Genomic DNA, 24,654 nt, shown 5'->3' with positions numbered 1-24,654 from the left:
ACGGGCCCCTGCCTGGGGAGCAAAGCGCTGACTCAGGCGTCCTTTCACGCCCCAGGGTGCCACTGCTCGACCACAAAATGGCCTCTCTGGGCTTGAACGTTCAGCTCTGCACTTCGAAGTGTCCGCACATCACGCGCACGGGGATGTCTCCAGCCACTCCAGCACATCCCGTAGCCCAGAGGGTTTGCTTGCCGTCCTGGCAAGGCACATCAGCTGCCAACGCCTGAGCTGTTCTGTCTCAGAGACGAGCAAAAAGCCAGCTGTTTTGGTGCTAGGCTCGGCTTGGCAAACTAAACCGGCTCCCGGAGCTCAGCCGGACCCTGGGGACAGTGCAGGGGCTGTATGATCTGCCCAGGGAGGGGCGAGCAGGGAGAAGATGGCTCCTTCCAAGCACAGCCAAGCTGCTAGGGCAGCCAGCCCTCTCCTCAAACCACGCTCTGAGCGGCAGCCCTGCTGTCCATGGGGTGGGGCTCAGCCTTCGATTTCATCCCCCATCCCCTGGTACCCCCAAGGAAGCCTTAAACCCAGCCCGTAAATCTCAGTGCGGGCTGAAAACCTCGTGCTCTCCGCTGTCTGCCTCCCGACCGGCCGAGCAGCTTTCCCTCCGCAGGGCTCCTGCCCGGAGGAGCGGCCGTGCCGCTCCAAGGAACCATGTGATGCTTTGGAAGCTCCTCCGCATTCTTCTGCTGCTCCAAGCCACCGTCAGGAGGTCGGCAGCTGAATGTGAATATTTGCTTCTTGCTTAAGGGAGCCGTCGAATCCGGGACGGCCAGGCGCCAGCTAGGGCAGATAGCTCCCGATTAGCGGGGAGGCTGGAAGGTCTCGGGTCTGCTCATCAAGGTGAGAGGTAACACCGAGCAGCGGCTGATGCTCCGGCCTCCGTCAGCGACCTTTGAGTGCAAACGTGCCTGGCTCGAGAGGAGAAGGCAGCGCTTTGAATTCGGAGTTTTGAAGATGGAACAACTTTGCTGGCTTCCAGCCCAAAAAAAGTCACGAGCGACAGTGCAAGAGACCGACCCCCAAAACGAAACCCTCATCTGCTGCAACGCAGAAAAACGATGCCAAGCCAAAAGAATCCTTGGAAGAGACCATGGTTTGCAGCCCCTCCAGTTCCTCAAGGGGACAGGGGTGGAAAGCGTGAGACTCTGGGTGATTCGTACCGCTGGAGCCCCCTTGGCACATCCCTTCAAAGAGGGGCCCTCGCCCAGGCGTTCATGAACCATCTAAGCAGCTTTGAAGAACCTTGGAGAACCTTTTCTGTGATGCTTCCCTTCTCCTCCTGCTGGGGCTCAGCCCGGCGTGTAAGTTTTGCCGCTGCTGTAGGCTCTGCCTCCGTGAGGTCCCCTTCGGTGGTGGCATGGACGAGGTGTCACACCACGCTCTGACCTAGTGAGGCCGTGTTGGATCCCACCGGAGAAGGCAGCAGACCAAGAAGGACACCTCAAGGGCACCTCTTGGATGAACCAGCAGCACTGGAGATGGACCATGTGCTAGTACTGGGTTATCCCCCAGGCCGGTGGTCCCAGGCAAGGGAGAAGAAACCATCTGGGTTCTTCCTTACGAATGACAGCTCTTGGAGCTGCTTGCCTGTTATTTCCAATGCAGTTTGTGTTTCCACTTAGCTCCACCCTGTCTTGTCTGGCAAACTATCTCGAGATACCCAGCTTGGGACTGGGGTCACCGATGGTGAGACCACCCATCACAGCCCCCGTCCCCACCCGTGAGGGCTGTGGGTGCTTCTCCCACCCCTTTGCCCGTGGTGGGCAGGCACCGGAGCAGATCTGCATGTCTCGGGGACCACAGATCCCTACAGAGCCAGAGGCGGTCTCACCACCACGGGTTCCTGCAGAGATCGCTGCTCAAACCACACTCCCGTCCTCAAGCACATGACATGCCACAACCTCTGCCTCCAGGACTCTGAGGACATATCAGGAGAGAGGCTAAAGTCCTTCCAGAGTCAGCAGAAAGCCTGAGCTGGGTTAGAAAACAAACTACCTTTAACCGTAGACCCTCTGCCCGACCTCATGGACCTCCAAACTTGCCTGCTAGCAACATAACAGGGAAAATCGCTGCGCTGTGCTTTCATAAAAACCCTGTCCCCCGTTTCTGTTTCCCCTGAGCACTCATCCTTTGGCTGGAAATCATTCTCTAATCTTAACAGGTCCATTTTCCTGCTCCGCTTCGCCATTCCCGGGCCGGCTGGTAGCAGAAAGGGCAGCCGTGGTCCTGGAGGAGAGCGGAAGACGACGGGCACGAAGGGAGCAAAGGGCTCATGCCAGCGGTGGGGGACGATCGCGCATTAACACACACCGTCCTGGTCTCTCCAGCCCCCCCTTCGTGCTCTCCAGCCCAGGATGAAACATCGCCAGTATCTCCCAAACCAAGCACGAGGCTGGCTTCTCACCCTGCTGTGTGAAACAGCTGAGCTGGCTTGTGGACAGGGGAGGGATGCAATGTGGGAACGCGCATACGGCTTCAATTTGGAAAGCAGCTAAAAATAGCACCGCGAGGCTCCCACGTTCGCTGGGTCTCTCCGGCAAGAGATCAATCTTTTCCAGAGAGCCCTCCAAAAATTTTCCTCCTCTATTCCCATCTTGCTTTTTCTGGAGGCAGCAGAGAGGTAGCTAATGCCAGCCCTTCAACCGCCATCAGTAGGTTTCAGAGTTAATCGCCAGTACCTGAAGGCATGCCTCACCCCTCCCACAACCACCGCTTTGGCTCCAGACCTGCATCTACCCCACGTGAGGCACAATGTGACTTGACAAAGCACAGAGTCCATTTTTTTGTTTCCTTTTTTTTTTCTTTGCTTCACTGGATTTTTTGGGGCATGAGTCATGGTAAAAAGCCCCGGCCTGCTGAGCCGCTGTGAGCCGGTCCCGCTGCACGGCCCCGCCGGCCAAGGCTCAGCCAGCCAGTGCCGGAGGGAAATAAAATTGAGGTGGCTGTGATACAGGAGAGCTTTTAAACGGGACCCTGCCCAGGCTCACCGCTGCTCTAATTGCCCCTAACGAGGAGCAGGGCTGCACAAATTTGGGGCTGTGCCGACTGGGGGGCAGAGAGCGGACGCTACAAGTGGGGTGTTTTCTCTGTCTTATTCTTAGATCCCCGTATGATTAAACCTGACATTTCCAGACTCCTATCAGGAGCAAAAGAACATATGCTCAGCTAGACTTTTTCTGGGGGAAATGTAACGTATTACGTTAAAATTTAACGCAAGTGGGGGTAAAACCTCTGAAATCCTTGCGCTGCAGCCCAAACAGCGGCTGCAACCCGGCCCTGCCCACGTTCCATCTCATTTTCGCGATATGCCTCGCTTTGCCTCGACGTTCATCGCCCACGGGATGAACCCAGCGGCAACTTTTCGGCACCCTCTCAGGCTGCCCAAGGCTTGGGCACAAACTGCTGCCCGAGCGGGCACAACTCCACGCCTAGCTTGGCTGAACGGATTCTGAGAGCTCAGCACACTTTGTTTTCCAGTCGTGGTGACGGGACCTCCATCAGTCCCTCACGCACCCCTCCGCCCTCGGAGAGGCGGCTCTCTCCTCCCACGGGAGCATGGTTTGGGTTTCCCGGTCTTCCCATGTTAATTCTGACGCCACCTCCCTGAAAGCAAGGGAGGAAAACGCAGGGTCCTGCCCTCTCCTCCCACCAACCTCCTCACCGATTTCTCCGCCTCACCTCGACCGTTAAAGCCCGTTATTGCCCAGTGAGCTGAGCAATTGGTGTCCACTGCCCCAGATTTCATCGCATTAAGCATGATGCCCCACCAGCTGCCACGACGCTTGGCTTCCCAGCCTCCATCTCTGGCTCTTCATAAAGCCAAAGCAAAACCTACCAACGCCGAGCATCGAAACACGTGGCTCTGGGGCACAAGGCTTTCGCCGGGCGAGCATCTCGCCGAGCCGGGTGGAGAGACTCACTCGACTTGGCACCCCGAGCCCAAGCCCGTCTGCGTGCTCCGGCTGGTCTAGCTGTTTCCCAATGAAACAGGCTCCGACAACGCTCTGTAACAAGGAGCTACTTTGCCTCTGGGAACGGGAGCGAGAAATACGGTGCCTGGACACGCGAAAGGCAAGCCCCGTTTGCTCTGAAACCGTCTGCCGGCGAGCACGGGAGGCTTTAGAGATGGTTTTGGCTCTGAGGGAGCTCGGTGCTCGGGCTGCTCGACCCCGTCGTCCCCGTCCCCCCCCCACGCAGGGCGGGCCTCGGGGGCTTCGGCGAGGCTGGTGGGGTGCTCTGACCTGATGATGAAGGCTCCTCTCATCTCCAGGAGCTTCCGTTCGCTGCTGAAGCGCTTGAGGAGGTTGATCATGAACTTGTAGAAGTAGGAGTTCATGGTGGGGGTGGAGGGCGAGCACTCCAAGCCTTTTGTACCTGGGGAGACAGGAGAAGGGGAGAGCAAGTTAGAGCAGCCAGGACCTCCTGCCAAAGCAGTCTCTATCAGAGAGCAGACACCCAAAATACGGTCACAGCACTTGAAGGTTTCTGAGCCTCGTATGACCTCATCTGCTCAGTCCAAGCAGAGGCAGCCCCGCCACAGCTCTCTCCATCCCAGGGGAAAGCATCTTGTGGTGGTCCCAGCCCCTGAAGCAGCACGCAAGGATGAAATGGGCTTTTTGGGAGATCACCCCAGAGCTGCTCAGCTTCAGTAGCTGATGGGACACAGGCGCCTGAGGCTCCAGATCAATAGGCAACCCCGTCTCCTCGGATACGGCATACACACTCATCCCAAAAACCAGATTGCTGGTGAGTCGAAGAGCCTTTAATCCAGCCCCGCATGCCACAGATGCCCCAAGCCCGGCGTGCACGCAGCGGCAGGCACACAATTCCAGGCCTGGGTCATGGCACGGCCACCGGTTTACGCTCGGTGACGTGATTTCCCCGGAGCAGGAGCTGCTTGATACAACAGTGTCACACCCAGCGTGCCCCCGGGCTAGCACAAAGTACCGGTCAAACCACAGCAGAGCTCCAGGCTTAGAGATTGTACCAAAAAAAGGGTTTTTTCCCCCCGCTTTGTTCTCTGTTTGCAAAAATCCTTTATAACCAAAGCAGCTGGAGGTTGGGGCAGGGACACCGGCACGGAGGAGCAGCGGTCCCTGCAGCCGGGAGCATCCCTGCTCCTGGAGCGCCTGCCGGGTCGGGGCCCAGACCTGCTCGCCGCTGCTGCAGCCACCACCGTCTCTGCCCAGACGCCCAACAAAGCTTCGCTTCGAGGCGGCAGCTACCACCGATCACCTTCACAAGTCCCAAAGGCAGAAAACTATGGGTAATGAGCGTGGCCGAACTCTCCGAGCAAGGAGGGTGCGGGAAGCGCCCCGGCCGGAGGGAAGGGCGAGGCGAGGTGTTGGTAAGCTGTCCTGACTCGGTCTGAGACTATTTGCAGGGCAGGGAGCCAGGGCAGGCTGGCAAAGGGGCACCTCCCAGCTCCGGGTCCGCAGAGAGCAGCAGGAAAAAATATCCCTTCAAACCCACAAGTGCAGGGAGCTGGCAGGGAACGACTGCCTTTCCCACGGCGAAACCAGAGGGGAGGGGAGGTGGTTTACTCCGCAGGACAGCCCTCCGACCAAATGTTTGGAGAGAGGGTTTCAAAGGAGTGTGCAACAAGGGGAGCTCTTCTCCCTCAGCTTCTCCCATGGAAAGACCGTGTCTAACCGTGGTAAGGAGGGGAGCCAGGACATACAAGCGCCCTAAAGGTTACTCCCCCCATCCCAAGCACAGCCACTATTTCCATCAGATGGCCGAAGGAAGCCTGAAGAGTTTGATTTATGTATGTTGTCTGCTGCTACCGAGACTCAGCAGAGCGCGGAGCAGCCAATTAAAGATGCAATCAAGCCGCCAGAGCCCTGGAAAGCTGATGAAAAAGCCACAGGGCTGTTTTCCACCCTGCCTGTCCCAACGACACGCAGAGATGTGGACGCGGGCTCAGCCAGGGCAGCCTCCCCAGGCTTGGACTGAGCATCCACGCAGCCAAAGAAAAAGGAAAATAAAACACGAGGTCATCTGGATCAGAACCTGGCGTCTCCTCCCCGCTGGAGCCATGTGTTCGCTCTGCCTTGGTGCATCTGACACCCCAAACCAGGCTTTGAAGCAGTCATCTCCCGGCGCACAAGTGTTGGCCGTGGCATCAGGTTTCCCCTCAGCTGCGGGGAAGATGATCTGGGCAAATAAAAAAAAAATACAGGATCTAGCTGAGCCGATGCGCTCCAAAACAAAAGTGCATTTGTTCGAAGGCAGGGAGTACCCGGCATGAAAATACAGCCGAGCCCCGCGTGTCGTCTCGCTCCAGCTGCTCGGCAGGGCTCAGAGGCGAGTTGAGAAGAGACGCGGTCGGGCCAACGCGATGCGGAGCAGCTCTGCCTTCCCCCCGCGCCAGCCCGGGGCTCAGCCTTGCACCTCCCAGCCCGTACCAGGGGCAGAGCCTCAAAAGCAAGCGCCGGTTTTCTTTCTGGTGGGAAGGGGAGGTGAAGAGCAGATGGAAACCGCCTTCCAAAGCTGCAAAATTGGTATTTTTAAAATCTGTTTTGTCAGCAGTGCGGAGGCATCCAAAGCAGAGCTGTGCTGCAACCCGAGAGCTTGGAGCAGGCAGGGCACCACACCTTCACCCCCACCAGCTAGTAACGCCCCAGCCTTGTAGCTTGTCCAGGGAAAGCTGTGGTCTTGGAGTTTCCCCCTTCTCAAAGACCCCAAAAATCGCGTCTCTGACCCTCACAGCGACGAGACCGGTGCTGCTGCCAGGGCCGGTCTCTCTCGGCAGGAGCACAGGCAGCAGTTCTGCTCCTGGTCCAGCGATAGCCAAAACCTTTACCCATCCTAAAACACATCCCAAGGGAAAAAACAGGAGGAGGCAGCAATCTGCCTCCTCCCTGAAAGGTCCAGCGCTCCTGTCGCTGGGATGCCAGGAGCGACGTGCACAGGAGCTGTGTGGCTGGGAATGCCGGTGCAGGACAGCCCAGGCAGGAGCACCCTGAGACCCGCTGCAGCACCTCGGGACGGCATCTCCCGCTCCTCAGACTGGAGACTCGGAAGCACCCGCTGGGTCCGCTGAGCCTACAAACGCCAGAATCGCCTCGGAGATCAGATCTGCGGGAGGATCAGCCTCCAGCCTCCGGTCCTGCCGTCTTCTCCCATCGACTCGCTCCCAAACTTCCAATCCTCCTGCCCAGCCTGGAGGAAGCCGGGCAGTGGGTCAGGGAGCTGGAAGCAAGGAGGGACTGGGACACAGAGACGGCAAAAACAAATCTTAGCCCTGTTTTTTTAGGAGAGGAAAGCGCGATGTGATGGTCTGCACGCCCCAGGGGACGACTCCATCATCCTCTTCCTCTGGGGTCGTTGAGACCGATCCCAAAAGGGATCATTTCTCCATCCCTCGCCCCGCCGGCGCCCCACGCATCCCTAAGGAAGGTTTCCACCGCGGCACGCCACGCCAGAGCAGCCCTGCCAGCGCTCTCCAGAGCTAACGCTGCACATGTAGAAGTCTCCCAGGCCCCAAAAGGCTCAACCAAATCTCAACTGGAGTTTAGAAGCACAATACTTCTTACTTCTTCCCAGCAGGCAAAACGTTTCTCTTTGCAAAACCTCCCAACCCTCCGAACTCCGCGTTTACAGGCTGTCTAGGAAGCGGCTGGCACCTCGCTTGCCACGGTGCAACCCTTCCCCGCGCAGCCCGGAGCTCAGCTCGTCGCCCCGTGGGTTATGGCTCAGCGCAGCGGCATCCCTGGCTTGACAGAACCGTAGGCACAGCTTGTCAAGTGTTTCTTCGAAGCACGAGAGACAAGCAGAGAGAAGTGTTATGAAAACTGTGGCTTCATTAATTAAGCTTCCACCTCTTCCCCTTCCCTCGAAGCGACACTTTGCAGATCCGTAACCTGCCAGATGGGCTGCTAACGTAGCCGGCGCGGGGCTGGTGGCACGTCATGGCTCTGCTGCCTTTTTTTTTTTTTTAAATCTGGCATGGAGGAGGGAGCTGGAAGAAGAAGTATCCCTGCTCAGAGGAACGACGAAACTCAGCCAAGATATCAGCTATAATGGGAAGAAATGGGAATTTTGGGAACATCAGAGCAGTGAAACAAGAGTCGGTAGAAACAGCCCGCGAAATCGCAGCTCCGCGGCCAAAATGGGTCCCCACCGTCCAGCCAGGCTGGACCCCTCGCAACGACTGCAGCGTCCTCCCGCGTTCCGGGATGCGGGGCAAACAAATCCTTTCCCGAGGCAAACTTTGCAGCCTGGGGTAGGGGCAGGGACACGAGCAAGCTTCTTGCACCGCCTGAGCCAGTGCCAGCACCCGTCCCCACCACCCATGGGTGCCAGCTCGAGTGAACCACGGCAAATGCCCCCCGAAACCCCCCGTGCGTCCCCAAGTGCTCACCGGCGCTTCATGCCATTCCCACACCATAAATCAACCCAGACAGGCAATTAGGGATCTATATTAAGGCCCTTATAAATATATATTGTATAGCAGCCTGGAACATTCAGGCTGTCTGGCTGCTCGATGGGCTGAGCCGTCTCGAGACCTGCAGTGGCCGAGGCATCCCCAGATTGCTCCGGGGCGGGGGGGCCCTGGCAGACTGCGACACGAACTCCGCTTTTCCTCCCTCAGCCACAAAGCGCCGAGCTTCACCCTGGCAGAAAACACCGACTTCCACTAATTTACCATAATTGGTTTCAAACTCGTCTTAATGAAAACCGGTGCGGACTTGCTTAACTCCATTTAAACCAAATTTAAATCAGATTGGACCAGAATTGATTCCTCTCCGATGCAGGCTAAAGCTGGGTAAGCTGTTTAGAGTATCCACAAGGGTATTTGGCTAAAATGATTTACCGCAATCCCTAATTGAAGCAGTTTCAGCTCGGATAGAGGGAGGGTGAGCCTAGAGCTGGTGGGGGCCGAGCATCCTTCCCACCCGAGCGCCTTCCCTGGGGCATCACGCTTCCAGCTCAGCTCGGAGAATGATCCCCCTCGGCTCCTCCGGGAGCAGTCGGGATGAACCCAGCGGCAGGCGGAGCTGGTCCGTGAGCCTTTGACCGGCGTGGGGCTCGGCTTGAGCGCCAGCGGCGTGGGAGTCGGCGCTGCCAGAAGATGGTCGGCGAAACCCCGGGCGACGGCGTGGGAATCTGCACAGCATCTCCTCCCCGGGCAGCCTTCCCCAGGATGTTTTGAATTTTAGCATTTGCAAACGGGGTGGCAAAGCCTCACAGAGCGGGATAAAAATAGAAACTGTAAAAAAGGCAAATCCTTCCCCCCCCTCCCAAAAACCCAGAGCAGGGCGTAGCTGGAAACAGATGTGAACGTGTCGGCAGCTCAGCTGAGCTCTGCAGAACCTCCGCTCTCCCCTCTCTGGAGCGCAGGATGCTGCTGAGGAAATAAACCCACCAAAACTACGGATTGCACGGCCACGGGCTGGGCTCAGCCTGCTTTTGCAAGGCTGCCCGGGCACACGGATGCTTCTCCCCTTCCTACCTGGCTAAAGAGCCGCTGGTTTGCAATTCCCAAGACTTCAGCGTCCTGCCAGAAAGGGGGTCCGCAGACGGGCCGGGGTACGTATTTGGACGCCAAACGAGTCTTTTGCTTCACTAATCCTCCGGATCCCCCTGCTTGGCGCAGGGTCTGGGCTTGAGCCTGCCTGGGAGGAAGGTAGCAGGCAATGCTCAAGCTGATGGATTCCCTAGGAAGGTTAGCAGCCCGCTACTGGTGTGTTTTCCTTTGTTAAGGTAAATCAAAAAGCAAAAATACAGCAGGGTTATAGCTCAGACAACGTACAGGAGAACAAAACACCCAGTGGAGCTGCAAAACCAGGAGCCTGGTTAAGCCTGGAGGTGAGTTTAGAGTGAGCTGAGGCTACTGCACAGAACGGTGAAGAACATGGAAGGTAACCTGCAAGCAGGAACGAGCAGCGACGGGCTTTGCCAGGCTGTTTCTGCACAAATATCCCCTGGGGAAACTGAGGCAGCCCAGCAAAGGGACTGTTTGGCTGGGAGTGATCTTATCTACACCATCAATCCCTCCCGTGTCAGCCCCTGGAGACCAGTAATCCCGGCTTTTATTGGGGAATCCCCAACCTCTGTGGCCAGCTGCGCGCTGTCACGGCCTCGGGAGCGATCGATACCCGGAGGCACGCCACGTCGGTTACGGCTACGGTCTGGATGGCCTCTCCTGGGGTCTTCCATGGCATCCCGGCACCTCTGAGCATCCAGGAAAAAAAATCCCAATCATCTTTTTCTTCCAATTCCCCGCCTCTCCAAGAGGCAGAAAAGCGTTGCTGAAAGTCAACCCCCTTGCGCAGCTCCGTGCCGGCAGGGAAGGAGACGGCAGAGCCACCGGCCATCAGAAACCAGAGTGCTGAGCTCAGAGCACTCGGGAGCAACAGGTTTCTCCTCTCTGGCTTGCTTGGCTCCTCTGCTCCCTGCTGCAGCGCTCCTGATCCTGTGAAAGCTGTTGGAAACCGGCTCCTTCTAGAGCAAGTAGCCCACTGTGCAACGTCAGCTGCCTCCTCGCCCTCTGTGGAGAGGATGAGTATGGAGGAGTTTCCATTTTATCCTCGCCAGTTTAGCAAACCCGAGCCACCTGACAACAGGCCAGCTTTTCTTCCCCACCTTTCATGGACCCCCTGCACCCTATAGACTCTCACCTGGTGTTTAGAGGCCACCCTAACGTTTTCCAGGACCTTGTCCTATGCTGCCATCTCTGCAGCTCTACAACTACACAAATGAAGAGACAGACAACATAAAGGGAGTGGTTTGGCTCACTGAGGACAAAATCCCTCAGAAAGCTGTCGCGAGGAAAGCCCTACCACAGCACATCTCAAGTCTGGTCCAGGCTCTGGAGCGCTGCCCGCTCTCCGGTGGGGATGCAGCAAGCGTGGACTCAAGAGGCTACGTTTCTCAGGGACTTTTAGCAGCCTTTTCCAGAGTAATCCACCAGCTCCTGGGATACACAATGACCTCAGGTACGTTAGCACACCCACGTACGGAGTCACATCCCACAGTGTGAGGTGCTCAGCGAGTACGCCAGCGTCCCCACCGGGACGCCAGGCGGGAGAGACCCGACCAAGCCGGAGAGGAAAGTGCCTCCTGCAAAACAAAGGGTCATCACCGCTTCTCCTTACAAAGCTGCGGAGAGAGGAAGGAAGAGATGTGTGCAAGAGCCACCCTGTATGAGGCAGCAGATGGTATTGGTGTCCTTTTGGAGGGGGCTTTCTCCTTCCATGCAGAGCTAGAGCTGGAGACAAGGCTGGAGGGCTTGCACCTATGCAATCACAGAATCATGGAACGGTCTGGGGTGGAAGGGACCTTTAGAGGTCATCTAGCCCACCCCCCCTGCAGTGAGCAGGGACATCTTCAACCAGACCAGGCTGCTCAGAGCCCCATCCAACCTGGCCTTGAATGTTTCCAGGGATGGGGCACCTCCCACCTCTCTGGGCAACCTGGGCCAGGGTTTCGCCATCCTCAGCATAATATATTTCTTCCTTATATCCAGTCTTAATCTCCCCTCTTTCAGTTTAAAACCATTACCCCTTGTCCTGCTGCAACTGGCCCTGCTAAAACCCTGTCCCCATCTTTCTTATAAGCTCCCTTCAAGTACTGGAAGGCTGCAATGAGGTCTCCAGGAGCCTTCTCTTCTCCAGGCTGATCAGCCCCAGCTCTCCCAGCCTTTCCTCCCAGCAGAGGGGTTCCAGCCCTCGGATCATCCCTGGGGCCTCCTCTGGCCCTGCTCCAACAGCTTCAGCTCTGTCCTGTGCTGAGGGCTCCAGAGCTGGACGCAGGAGTCCCAGGGGGTCTCAGCAGAGCGGGACAGAGGGGCAGAATCCCCTCCCTCGACCGGCTGGCCTTGGTGACAACTTCTCTTGGGTCACCTGCTACTTGTCCCTACCTCTACATGGTCAGCAAAACCCTTCCAAAGCAAAGCAGGCAACTGGATTCCCATCATACAAACCTGACGGGTGCTTGCACCATCACCCCAACGACTGGGGAGCTCTTGGGCACAGCCCCGCAGACCTCGTCCCCGAGGAGCGAGCAGAAGATAACCGAGGACAGACTGACGGAGGTCGGCACCCAGCCACCCTTGCCCGGGGCAGCCGGAGCAGGTCGGGAGGAGAGATGTTGGGTCTCCCAAGCAGCGCTGGGCTGAGCTGGCCCCAGCTCATTGCGTTTGCAGAAGGCGTCGAGGACAGCTGACCTTACGCAACCGGAGAACAAAGCGGCTAAATAAAAACTGGAGCTGGGAACGGACTGCGGAAGCAGGACAGGGCTTTCCTGACTAATCAATCCGCATCTGAAGGAAACCCAACTCAATGGCAGGGAAACAACTGCATAAACACATCCCGAGGGAAGAAAGGCAGCGAGAGGAAGCAGGGGGGGAAGGCCATGGGGACACCGGCCCCTTCCACCTCCCTCCTGCCCTCGCTGCTTGAGTGGCCAAGCCTGGAGCGCCGAGATGGAGGGCGCGGCACGGAAACCTGCCGCCAGCCCAAAGGCTTGAAGGGTGCCCGCCAACCGCACCCTTAGGCAGGCAGCAGAGGAGCGGACCTGAGCCGACCCTGCAGCTCTCCTCCCACTGCCAGCTCCGACGGCATCTCGGTCTAAAGCGGGATGAAGGGAACGGAGCCATCTAACCCTGGGGAGAAGCGCTGGTACCCTGCGGCCTCCCCTCCAACGGCACAATAGCACCGTACCATCTGAGCCAAGGCGTGCTAGCTGGGGGAGGTGTGCTTGGAGAAGGCTCCCACGTATCCCAGTATAAAACCAGTGACCCCAGAAAGGGGTACACCCTGTCTTCGGTGCCAGCATCTCGTGATTTTTGCCTGGGAAGGGCTGTACTCACAAACACACCTGCCTGCAGGGTGGAGTTTGGGTTCGCTCGCTCTCACCGTGTACCCCACGCGTAGAATCAATCACAGAACCATAAAGGCTGGCAAAGACCTCGAAGATCACAAAGTCCATCACTACCCTGGGACCACGCACAGATGCAGGGATTTCCACCAGCCACCCTCCTGCTTCAAAAAAAGCGCAACCCTCTGACAAAAAGAGTCTTTTCCAAGAGCCTCTGCTTTTCCAGGCACAACCCAGGAGGGTCCTGGCCCAACTGTGACCCCTCGGCTCCCCCGGGAGCCAGAGCCCAGCAGCCGATCCGGTCTCAGCCTTGGGTGGTCAGAGCCAGACGGGACCGGGGCCATGTCAAACGTCCGAGGCCAACGAACCCTCCTCCTTTTCCCCTCCGCAAAAACATCGGCCTTTGGGTAAAAGCCAGAGACCCTGCGAAGCTCAGCCCCAAACAAAATCCCAAAGAAACGATCTTCGGGTGCATTACAAGGAAGAGAAAAGCAGGGGAGGAAGCCAGGGCCCATTAGGACCTGCGTGGGGGCAAGTTGCCCCGTGCTGGGGCAAGGGGAGCTCCGGCTCCAGCAGATCTGCGAAACGCGAGGAGAGCCAGACTCTTTTCCAACGTTACACTTGAATCAGCGAAGCCAAGTCGCTCTTCCAGATAGCTAACAGGGGCCGCAGCAGCCGTTCGGATCCACGCCATCCAGCCTGCTATTTTTAGATCATCCACAAGGAAGGAAATCTCCGGCAGCCATCAGCGTGAGCCGAACTGCAGCTCCGCGGCTGCTTGGCCGGCGAGGCGGGAGCCGCTCCACCCAGGCGGTCTCACTTCTGACACCGGCAGGATGGATGAGACTCGCAGAGGGCTTGGGGAGGTCACCGGCATTGCGGCCCCCACCCCTCCATCGCACAGCCTGGCTACGTCTGCTAGGGTGGAGCAAGTAGATCTGAAAAATAAACCCCACCAAAACCAACCCAAAACCTGAGCTGGCTGCTGGTGCGGACCTTTCAAAGCCCAGGGAGGGGCGAGCGATCTGGGATCTTCAGAAGAAACAAAGCCCGGGGAGCGGAAAGCAAAGCCTCCCTCTCCGGTGGCGATTTTGCAAGGCCCCGTGGCCGCATCCCGCGCCGGGAGAGGCAGCCTTGGCTCCGTGCTCGCGTTGCGATCCAAAGCTGCTGTGAAACGTGCTTTTGGCTGGGACGACCTGGCCTGGGGAGTGCAACAGGGAGGCCCTTAAATAGCAGCAGCAGGGGAGAAGGGGCAGCCAAGCAACTGCAAAGGATGAGCCACAGACGAGGGAAGGTGGGAAAAACTTCCCGAAGGCTTTTTCTTTTTAACCCCTAAGTCCCCAGAAAAGAGGATTGCCCCTCTTCATCTCTCTTCTGTGGTCCTGCCCGGCACTCAGAGCACCGCAGCAGTTTATAGCCAACGTGGGCAGCCTCAAACGGGCAACACGGGCACAGACCGAGTCCTCTGCAGATCCAGGTTTGTTTTACACAAGCCGGGCTTGCAGCCAGCATCCATCCCGAGCTGCTTTTAGAGGCTCAGAGACCTTTTACAAGGAGAGAAGAGGCTGGCACCCAAGGTCTCGTAAAAAGTAGGACAATAATCACAGAATCACAGAACGTTTGGGGTTGGAAGGACCTCTGTGGGTCACCCAGCCCAACCCCGTGCCCAAGCAGGGTCACCCAGAGCAGGCTGCACAGCACCGCGTCCAGGTGGGGTTTGAATATCTCCAGAGAAGGAGACTCCACAGCCTCCCTGGGCAGCCTGGGCCAGGGCTCCGTCACCCTCAGGGTGAAAAATAATGACCTCTCTCAACACCGGCCTCTGCCGCACCCTGCTGCTAAGCAGAGCCCTAAATCCCCAAAACAGAAGCTTGAGGAAAGAGCAATAAAAACAACAAAAAAATAAAAGCAGTGCCCTGGTCTGCGCCATGGCAGCCTCGATCCCCAGGTGATGCCGGGTGGGGATGGACATATTGATTTATCAATGCAAGGGAGGCTTCTCCTCCTGCCTGAGCAAACCTGCCCAGTGCCACCGAGCACTGAATGAGCCCAGGGAGCGGGGCGGCACGGAGCTGGGGCACTCACCCGAGTTGCTCAGCTGGCCGGCCCTGGCCGGGACGTGAAGCTCCAGGGGGCCGGGCTGCGCATCGGAGCTGTCGGAGGGACCGTGACCCTCCGTCTGTCCCGCCGGGGAAGAAGCGATCTCGGCCAGCACTTCCAGGTCCTTCAGGATAACCTGCAGAGAGAGGGACAGCGTGGGGTGAGCACGCACAGGGGAGATGGGAAGCGAACGCCAAATCCCAGTGCTTCGAGAAAGGCGTAGGGAAAAGAGGGCTACCTATGAAGTTCGAAGTGGAAATTTCAAACGATTGCAGAGGGGATGGGGCAGGAAAGAGAAACAGGGAAGAAAAAAAGCAGTTTCTGCTCTGCGAGTCCCAAAGGAGCATGTGAAATTAAATCTAATTTCTGCAGTCAGGAGCAGGGCTTGCTTCTCCCTCTTCGCACGTCGGGAAGGCCTCGCTTCCCCGCTCCCCTTCATAACCGCAGATTTGGGACAACCCCAGCCGGCGCTCGGGGCTGCCCTCGGGGGCAAACCCCAGCCTCCCTCCCTGCCTGCCTGTCCCCCTAGCCCCCAGCTCGCCCCGCGCAGGGCAGCAGCCGAGAGCAGGCTCGGCTGCCTGCGCTCAGGACCCCGACAAGGCCGAGCTGCCATTTGCATTTCACCGCTCTTTCCTTCCAGAAGCCGCCAAATTAGTCTGTAAGTAGCATTTCTGGAGAAGTTATTACAGGGTGGGGTTTTTTTTTTTGTTTCGTTCTCAACCCTGCTCATGTCTCAGGCTATTTTCGGTCCCCCTTCATTCAAACGTCCTTGGGTCTAGATGTTTCATCAGCCGTCCCTGATGCTCCGAGCGTAGCAGGGCTGCGTGGAGCAGAAAGGCTGCCAAGAAGGGCCGGTTGCCATGTCCAACCCATCAGCAGCCAGCACAGCACAACCCCGACCCCCCCGCCCACCAGCACAGCATCCCAGGCTTTCCATGTGTTGGCACGAGGCATCTTTTTGAGGAACTGCAGTTATACGGGAGTTTTAGCTTCTGAGCTACCAGAAAAAAACCCCTCAACTCTGAAAAAAAAGCCAACAGCATCGTTTTTTGTCATGTAAAGCTTGAAAATATGACCCCTGAAAAGCAAAAAGAGTTGTCCCTGGTTTTCTCTGCTGCAGATATCTTAATCTGATTTTTTTTTTTTGGTAATTGATTTCTAAGTCCCCAGTAGCCTTTGAGCAGGCAGCGAGGTGTCCAGGCTTTGGCACGGAGCTGGCTGTGGGGAAGCAGCCTGCCGTGGGCACCACGAGGCTCCAGCATGCTTGGGAAGACCCTGTGCCCATAAACACGATGAAGTCCCAGCCCGTGGCTTCCCCGGGGATGAAAAACCAGAAGATAACAACAACTTGCGCACCGAGGAGCTACGATGCTGCTGTCCCCCAAGAACAGGGCACCTCCGCCACGCTGTCAAGGATGGGACCTCGTTGCCATCACGGGTGCGTCGCTGCCAGCCTTCGTCCTCTCCCAGGGACGCGACGCTACGGTCCTCAGCAGTGGAAAGACCTTGCTCCCCCCTCTCCGCCCGGCTTTGCAGGGCTTTCAAGCATCGGTGCCTCAGATACAGCAATGCCGATGGCGTTCCGTTCTGAGTGGAGGATGCCCCTGAGCAGAGCTCACACCGCCCGGTCTCCTGAAGCCCTGTGTAGATTCTCTAGGGGCTAATCACATGGCTGAGCTGAGCTTGCAGCCTTGGAGAGGGGGAAGGCACTAACGCAGGTCTCAGGCTCTCGCAGCTGGGGAAGTAACACCATGGAGGTTTCCAGGTCTCGCTGTCTTTGGCTAAAACTGGCAAAGAGACTCCAGGCTTGGCTACCGGGGCCGGCAGGCAGGTGAGAGCCGGGACTCTCTTTCACGCTACGGATTTTGCTGAGCCCAGCACGTGTGCCAACACAACCAGGATGATGTACCCTACCATGCCGAGGCCGTATCAACACGACCGACGTACGCACGGACCAGCCGCCCGTGATCACCACCCTGCTGCATTTGCTGCTGCCATGTTTCCCGCCAGAGCCCATCCACCCTGCTGAACGCTCGGGCTATCCTCCAGCGTAGACTTCACCGGCAGCTCCCGCGGCATCAGGAAACAGGACCAAGACCCTGGGCTGAGCGAAAAATCACCCCTGCTGCCTCCCAAAGCTCTCAGAGCCGTGTCTCCTCCTGCGAGGTCGGATCCTTGATCCAACCTCCCAGAGCCATGGGCTGAGCTCTATCTCCGAGACGCTGCTTGGGCTCGGGACGCCCCGGCCAGGCGATCGGCACTGCTGAGGGCATGGTTGGACCTCTCCAGCTTTGGAGAGTTTCAGGGGTGTCTCCCCGAGCCGGCCGTGGAGGTCACAGGCATAAGGTGGAAAAAGCAACGTGGGCTGGATTTTGCAATCGAAAAACATGGAGGAAATAAGAAGCAGGAGGGACGGGTGCACGAGCACCTGAAGGAAGAGGAGGAGCGGGCGGCCGCGAAGACCCGGGGTCTTCCAGCCGTGGGAAAGAGGCAGGGAGCCCCGGCTCCTGCTGCTTCTCCCCCGCACGCTCGAGCGGGTTCCCAGCCGGGGACGGAGGAAAGCCAGGAGCGCTTGGTATGCGCTGCACATCCCTGCGCTGAGCAAAGCCGGAGCCAGCGGCTGGCTTTGTGCGAGCGAGGAGGCTGTAAGAAAGCAATATCCTGCCATTGCCATGGCAACGGGCCGGCTGCGCCAGGAGCAAGCCGGTCCCATCCATCAGGAGCCGAGCAGCCGTCGGACCCAACGGCACTGGGAGCACCAGGGCCAGAGCTGTTCCCAGCTGCTGGATGCGGGCGTGATCCTGACAGCCAGCCCGGAGAAGCAGCCACCAAGGACGTTTTCCCAGCCCAGAAGGGATTTCCGCGAAGGTTTCCCAGCGATGCCGAGATACAGGGCAGTGTGGCCCCACTCCGGGCGAGCGTGGGGCTGGTTAGCGTGACTTGGGAGGAGCAGGGGAAGCACCGGCACGATGCATGGGGAAACCCAGCCGACGCTGTGAGCCGGTCCCAGCACGGGGCTGAAGAGTAGCATGGAGAGGGGCAAGCTCTCTGCATGGCTGGGGGACAAGGAGCAGGTTATCAGACATTTCTAGATCAGCTGTTATAAATAAGCAGCTATTTCTCCTCCCTGGGAATAGGCAGGATTTCTCCCTGCACAGCCTCCAGAGCACGGATTTTGAGGGCACATGAAAGTGTTGGTCTCTCCAGCATTGCCAGATCTAGGTCAGGTTAATTTGCCCCTTGTTCTGGTTGAACGGAGCCGAGACCAGCTCTGCTGGTGGCAGCGCAGGGGAAAAGCAGCACCCAAACGGCGTGTGCCGGATGGGACGCACCTCCCGCATGCAAAGCATCACCGTGATGCTCTTGAGGAGGGAATATGCCTCCAGCCAAAACACTGGGGTGGCCCTGGCCTGTTGCAGAGGAAGGGGAGGTGACTCCAAATCTGCTGCAGACCCCTGGGAGCGAGACTGAGCACCCCGCAGCACACGCTGGCTACCATGGCAGGCTGCAGCAGCAGCTCCTGGGGCACGCACAAAGGCAAGGCTAGGGACCGAGCTCCTGCAGATGCCGTCCTTCCCGGGATTTAGGGAAAAGCTTAAAAAAAAAAAAAAAAAAAAAAGAAGTGACAGATTAAAATGCCTGCGTGCAGCAGGGAGGTGCTCACAGGCAGCCTCGGCTGTCCCAGAGGTTTGGTATTCCCTGGGCAATGAAATGGGATGCAGGTACAAGGTTCGTCTCGCTAGGGAGAAGGGAATTCAGCTGAAGCCAGATTCTACCAAGATGGAAAACAAGAAGGTAAAGGACTGCAAAGCACTCCTTCAAAGAAAACTGAGATCATGGAGGCTGTGGAAAACCTCGCGGCGTTACCAGAACCAGCAAGGCACGGGGCTGGAGGAGCGACCCGGTGGGGACCAGCAAAGCTGAAGGTGCTGCTGGGTGCTTCCTCCCGCTCCACCACTCGAATGCAGTCCCCCGCTGCCGCAGCGTGCACCGAGGCTTCCCCAGAGGGCTTCGTTTATGTATGTTTTTTTTCCTTCTTCCTCCAAACCTTTCAGCCGTAGCCAGGGGAGGGGAGGTGAGCACGGGCAGGCAGTCCTGGAGCCAAGAGCAGCCAGCAGCGAGGCTGGCCGAGCCCCAGACACACACAGTGTGAAAAGCAAACTTGCGTCCCCCCCGCCTCCACTGGCTTTAAAGACAGAAAAAGAAAAGAAAAACCACCATTAATCTTCCCACACCAGTTTAACCAGACTTCTTTTCAGGTCCACGGCACAGCAACTTTTATCCTCTGACATTTTTTTCCCCCTTTACAGCCCCTGGATTTCAGCCCGGGGCCGTGAGGGGATGGGGAGCAGAGGGAAGGCAGCGGGGCTGGGGGCTTCTCCTCTCCTCCCCAGGGCAAATCCTGCCAGGCCGTGCTAACACACGCTCACAGCACCAGCAAACACAGCAGGCGGTGGGGGGGTCGCTTGGTAATACAGCCTTACCCACCCGAAACCAAGCTGCGACCCAAAAACTCCCCGTCCTCCCTCCTTCCTTTGCAAATCCCCCATTTGTCCCCACTGCTGTCGGGCAACGGTCAGACGCCGTCACAGCTCAGAGCCCCTCTCTAAATGTCTTGAACTGGCGTATGGGGAGCTCAGCACGCACGTCGCCCGGTGCCAGTCGCAGGGCGGGATGCCAGGGAGATATTTCTTCACGCATCTGAGGGCAGGGAAGGAGGCAGGATGGGTCCAGCCAGGTGACGGGGCTGGAGGAAGCCGGAGCTGCCCCAGAGCATCCCTGCGGGGGGCTGAACGCCTGCAACCCCTTCAAGTTCAGCACCCGGAGTCCCAGAGCTTATGACAGGCGAAGTGTTTGCTTTTATTTGCTACTCTGTCTGCCGTCCAGTACTTCCCTCTGCACCTCGGGGACCCAGGCACCCAAAGCCAAGCTCACCAACTCCTGCATCCCACACCTTCATCCTAGCCCGGGCCCACCCCGAGCCAGCTCCTGAGGACAGGGATTGCCCGTTCTCCGCAGCAGACAGCTTTGCTGTGGTTTTACTCTGCTCCATGATCTCACTTGGGAACAGAATCACAGAATTCCAGCATGGTAGGGGTTGGAAGGGACCTCTGTGGGTCACCCAGTCCAACCCCCTGCTGAAGCAGGGTCACCCACAGCAGGCTGCACAGCACCGCGTCCAGGCGGGGCTTGAATATCTCCAGAGAAGGAGACTCCACAGCCTCCCTGGGCAGCCTGGGCCAGGGCTCCATCACCTTCAGAGTGAAGAAATTCTTCCTCGTTTTCAGACGGAACGCTACGAGCACCTGCTGGAAACCACCTCGAGCCCACACTGCCAGGTTCCCACTAGTTGTTCAGTACGTGTCTAAGCTGTATAAGCATATGTACGGGCTAGACATGCAATTACGGTCTGGAACTGGCGCTGAGTCAAGCAGCTCCCCGTGGCTCGTGCTCCCCCCAAGAAGCTGCCTATTCCTGCACAACGCAGCGCATGGGTTGTCTTCCAACCCAGCGCCCTTGCAACGCCTCGAGTCCTTGGAGCAAGCATCACCCTACCCTGCTTTGAGACTTCTGCTTATGGGCAGCTTCCACGCAGGGCAAGCTGGGCTGGCCACATTTTCCACCGTCCAATTGAAATTATGTACCTCTCTCTAAACCCCACCATTTCAGTCCTAAGCTCACCCTCAGCATAATGTCCCTCTTGAAAACGAGTGGCCTTCCTGCTTTGGAAGCTTGTAGCTTTGAGTGTCTCTCCAGAGCAGCTTTACCACCAAACCCGTTAAAATGAAAGGCAGGCACACGTCCATCAGAGTCCTCCTCTTCTCAGTCTTTAGTTTAGCCCCTCTGCTTTGCATAGGGTCACAATCTTTCAGCTGTGGCAAATTAAAGGCTGGGAGCTGGAGCACAACTGATCTAAAACCAACAGACCAAAGCTCCACACCATGCTAAGACAGCTACTCACTTCGGCACGAGCTTTCGCTCAGCTTCGTTGCACTGGGAATCGGGCGCAGTGGGAGAAGTCCGCCAGGATTCGGTGCGACAGCACAGCTCAGAGCGCAGGGCAGAGACCTGGGCTTCGGAACCCTGCGATGCTGCAGCAGGGCACGCAGGAGAGGTGCAGGAGTTAACAACAAAGGAGAGACACGAATACCAGTATACCCCCATACCTGGGGTTCCTCCTCTCCTAGTTTCATACTGGAAACCCAAGAGAGGGGCAAAATGTTTTAGCTTGTCACGGAAAAGTTGGCTTGAAGGTCACGCAGACGTTCAAGTCCATCGCTGCCTCCGCAGGCAGTGGCAGTCCAGGCTCAGCTAATCCTAGGGAAGGGTCCCGACTCTTGTCCAGCGCCAGGAGCAGACTTCCGAAGGATGCTCTAGGAGACAGAGCTGCAAACTGCAAGTTCAGAAATCACTTGGATCGTCTTGCTGTATTCAAAGCCTTGCCTGGCCGCTGCAGGTAGGTTTTCATGTTAGCAGAGCTGAGAAGAAGCCGGGGTCTATCCTGCTTCACGTCAGACACCAGCTCCACCTCACGCGTCATTCCTGCATGAGTCAGACAAAAGTCCCCACACAACTTCCAATCCCCCACAAGATACAGAAACAGGAACACGTTCAGCCGTCAAGAAACAACTCCATTTTAGAGCCAGAGCAAGGAAAACAAAGCAAAGAAAGTAAGCCACCAGCGTCACCGTCTCATGGTTTTCTCAGAGACGCCCTCACCACTTGTTGCGTCCGCCTGAACTCAGCACCTACATCCAGCCGGGAAGGACCCAGGGAGCTGAACAGCTACATCTGAAGCTGCCTTGGCACCAGAGCTCGCAGAGGGAGGCGACCCAAGGAGCAGCTCTTCCTCTCCGCAACGCCTATCAGCAGCGGTGCTTTTAACCTGCAGGTGGGAAGGTCCAGCCCGCTCCTCCCAAAGGGTGCTTGGGCTTTGACTTTTCACCTTTTCTAACACCAGTTCTTGAAGCAGATGTCAGGGCTGCCAGGTTTGCACTGCCAAAAGGAGCGGCTTGTGCCGAAAAACCCATTCCCAGCAGGATCCTGTTAAGTCCTGGAGCTGTAAGGAAGTTCTTAAGCACGTAAAATTTTAACCAGGGCTTTTAAAAATTGCCTTCAAAGCCACGTCTCAAATGCGGGATGGAGCACCTCCCTGCCAGGGAAGCATGGGAACCGGCACGAGGTGACGCAGTGCAGCAGTACAGCATCTGACAGCCAGGAACCCTGGATCCCGACTTCTCTACATATCAAAGGGAACCGCTCGCTTCAGCTTCGCTCCAACCTCTCCGCGCTGCCTTTGTGAATCTTAACCAGGTCTCCTGATCATTTCTTTACTGGCACAGGAGAACTGGGTAGGAAGGGGAACAGGAGAGAAGGCAGAGATGACTCAGGACACCGCAGATGCATCATGAGATCCTGGCCCCAGCTCAGCACGGTGAAGGTGGCGCAACACCTTGCGCTACTTCAGCGATAAAAACAGGCATGACAACTTACAGGGCAGGCATCCAGCTCCATCCAGCGCGAGCCTCTCCTTGCTTTGGGCTGGATTATTTACGGCAAGCGCACAGGCTGCTCTGAGCAGCTCAACAAGACCAGACCTTAAAAACACGGTGCCTGAGCATGGGCTTTCATTTTGACGCAAAACCCTGACTAGCACCGACCCTCCAAAGCCAGATTTTCTTTTGGCGAGGAGCTAGCGAGAAACAACTGCTCCAGGACAGCTTCGGGACATGTCAGGAGAGCAACAGCCAGCCTCCAAAGCGTGCGTGGGGGCCAGGGGAGCCACAAAAGGATCTTCAGCCTCGCTGGGAAGAAAGATGGGACCGGCACTGGTGCCCAGCCACGTCCCCTTGGGGAGGGCAGCATCGCAGGGTGAAGGCAGCAAAACCCCCCCCTGAAGATGTGTGCACACCTTGTGCTACACCATACAACTCACGGAGCCCTACCTGGAAAGGGGAGGGAGATGCTTCCTCATCAGAGCGCTGGTGGGTTATCTCACGTAGGACCCCACACTAACCCGGTGATCCCCAGCCCGTTAGCCAAGAGCTTCTGGGGATCTGCTCCAGGACCACGCGAATGCGCGTACAAACATTGTACCGAGCAGGGAGTAATGGCTGAGAGAGCACCCGCGTCCCCTTTTCTAACAGGCGCTGATGCTGGAGGTTAGCTAGCTCAATCTGCCCTCATTGTTCGCAAAAAAGCCCAGCCCAAAACCCCCCTGCTATTTCAGTCACTTCTATTTCCTCTGCAGAGAGCAGCAAGTCTGGTTGGGAGCCAGCTGAGCAGTGGTGTTTAATGGATTGACTCGTCAGTGGATTTCCTTTAAAAAAAAAAACAACCCTCCAAACATTTAAATAAATAGAAGACAGGATTAAATAAATCAGCTTAAAATTACTTTTGAGCCATTCCCAGTTATGTCACATGGAGGAAATGCATCACCAGGGTCCTTTCTTCACTCCTTTTTTCAAATATTAATAAGCAGTGTAATTGCAACATGACTCACTGCAATCTCCTGCCAAGCTGGAGGGACTATCTGCAAGATGCAGGCTTTCTAGAGCGTTGCAAAGGCAGATGTGTGCTCGGGGATCTTTTGGAGAGGTTTGCATCGGAAGCAGCAGGGTGTGGAAAACGGCCAGGCCGCTGCTCGCCTTCGCAAGCCGTTCCCTCGCTTGCTTATTCCCTTCCCTCCTCTCTTAACGACCCCACTCGCGCGTGCGATTTCTCGTGGGGTTGGGGTTTGGTGCCCAACCAAAGCAGACAGCGCGTGACTTTTATTCCATGAGGAAGGTCTGGGCTGAGAAACCAGGATCATTCGCAGCTCTGGGCAAAAAGTATCCGGCTGGTGGTAGAAGCGGCACCAGTGCCCGGGCCAGCTGCGTGCCGAAGCTGCCAGCCTCCCACCCAGGCTCCAGCAACGCTCCAGGGTGCAATGGAGAGGGGGAGAAGACGACAAAACTGCCAAAATTGACATGGTTGGAACCAGAGAAGAGGGGTGAGGAAGAAAGATGAGGAAACAGGAGGCTGCACCAGCAGCACCTCGGGAAGGGAGAGATGAAGAGCACCGCACCGGGAGCGCAAGGAGCAGGCAGGAGAGCAAAGGCAGAGCAAGCTGGCTCGCTCGTCGCTGCCTTTTTTGCTCACTTCCAAGCCGAGCTGTTCCCAGCCAACACGAAGCCCCCGCAAAGCCGATGCGGAGAAGGCAACCAGCGAGCCAGAAAACTCCCACCTAGAGCACGGCTCCCCGAAGGGCTTGGGGCAGATGCCCCAAAGGCATGCTGGCACAGACCATGAAGTAGCATCTGATTTCTGAGTTCGAGGACACTGGAAGGGGCTAAAGGAACAAGCGTGGCCCAGAGCCTTAGCTGCTCGGGTCTGAGTGATGCCTGGGGCAGAGAAGCAGCTCTTGGGCATCTACTGCAGCCTCACCAGGCAAGGCTGATGTTGAACTGTGAGGTGGATCGGGAACTGGCTGAATGGCAGAGCTCAGAGCGTTGTCATCAGCGGCGCTGGGTCTAGTTGGAGGCCGGTAACTAGTGGTGTCCCACAGGGGTCAGTACTGGGCCCAGTCTTGTTTAACTTCTTCATCAACGACCTGGATGAAGAGTTAGAATGTACCCTCAGCAAGTTTGCTGATGACACCAAACTGGGAGGTGTGGTAGATACACCAGAAGGCTGTGCTGCCATTCAGCGTGACCTGGACAGGCTGGAAAGTTGGGCAGAGAGGAACCT

At 57.3% G+C, this 24,654-nt stretch overlaps 1 protein-coding gene across 6 annotated transcripts in view; it reads right to left on the bottom strand.

Moving 5' to 3' along the window:
- The window catches only part of LOC104333456 (VAC14 component of PIKFYVE complex), a 156,169-nt gene that overhangs the window by 19,236 nt on the left and 112,279 nt on the right, over positions 1-24,654 (bottom strand). For 4 of the 6 annotated variants that reach the window (XM_075434120.1, XM_075434122.1, XM_075434121.1 and 1 more), the window contains 2 exons: positions 14,911-15,061; positions 4,242-4,374 (listed from right to left, as the gene is read on the bottom strand). In XM_075434120.1, coding sequence (XP_075290235.1) covers positions 4,242-4,374; positions 14,911-15,061 — 284 coding nt within the window. Of the gene's footprint in view, positions 1-4,241; positions 4,375-6,069; positions 6,157-14,910; positions 15,062-23,863; positions 24,518-24,654 lie in introns of those variants that run through there. The other 2 variants (XM_075434123.1, XM_075434125.1) reach the window with 2 other exon arrangements.

Source organism: Opisthocomus hoazin, chromosome 12 (assembly GCF_030867145.1).
Source record: "Opisthocomus hoazin isolate bOpiHoa1 chromosome 12, bOpiHoa1.hap1, whole genome shotgun sequence".
In the NCBI taxonomy this organism is placed as follows: domain Eukaryota; kingdom Metazoa; phylum Chordata; class Aves; order Opisthocomiformes; family Opisthocomidae; genus Opisthocomus; species Opisthocomus hoazin.
Note: the sequence above shows the minus strand (reverse complement) of the source record. Positions and strands in the feature narration are given on the sequence as shown.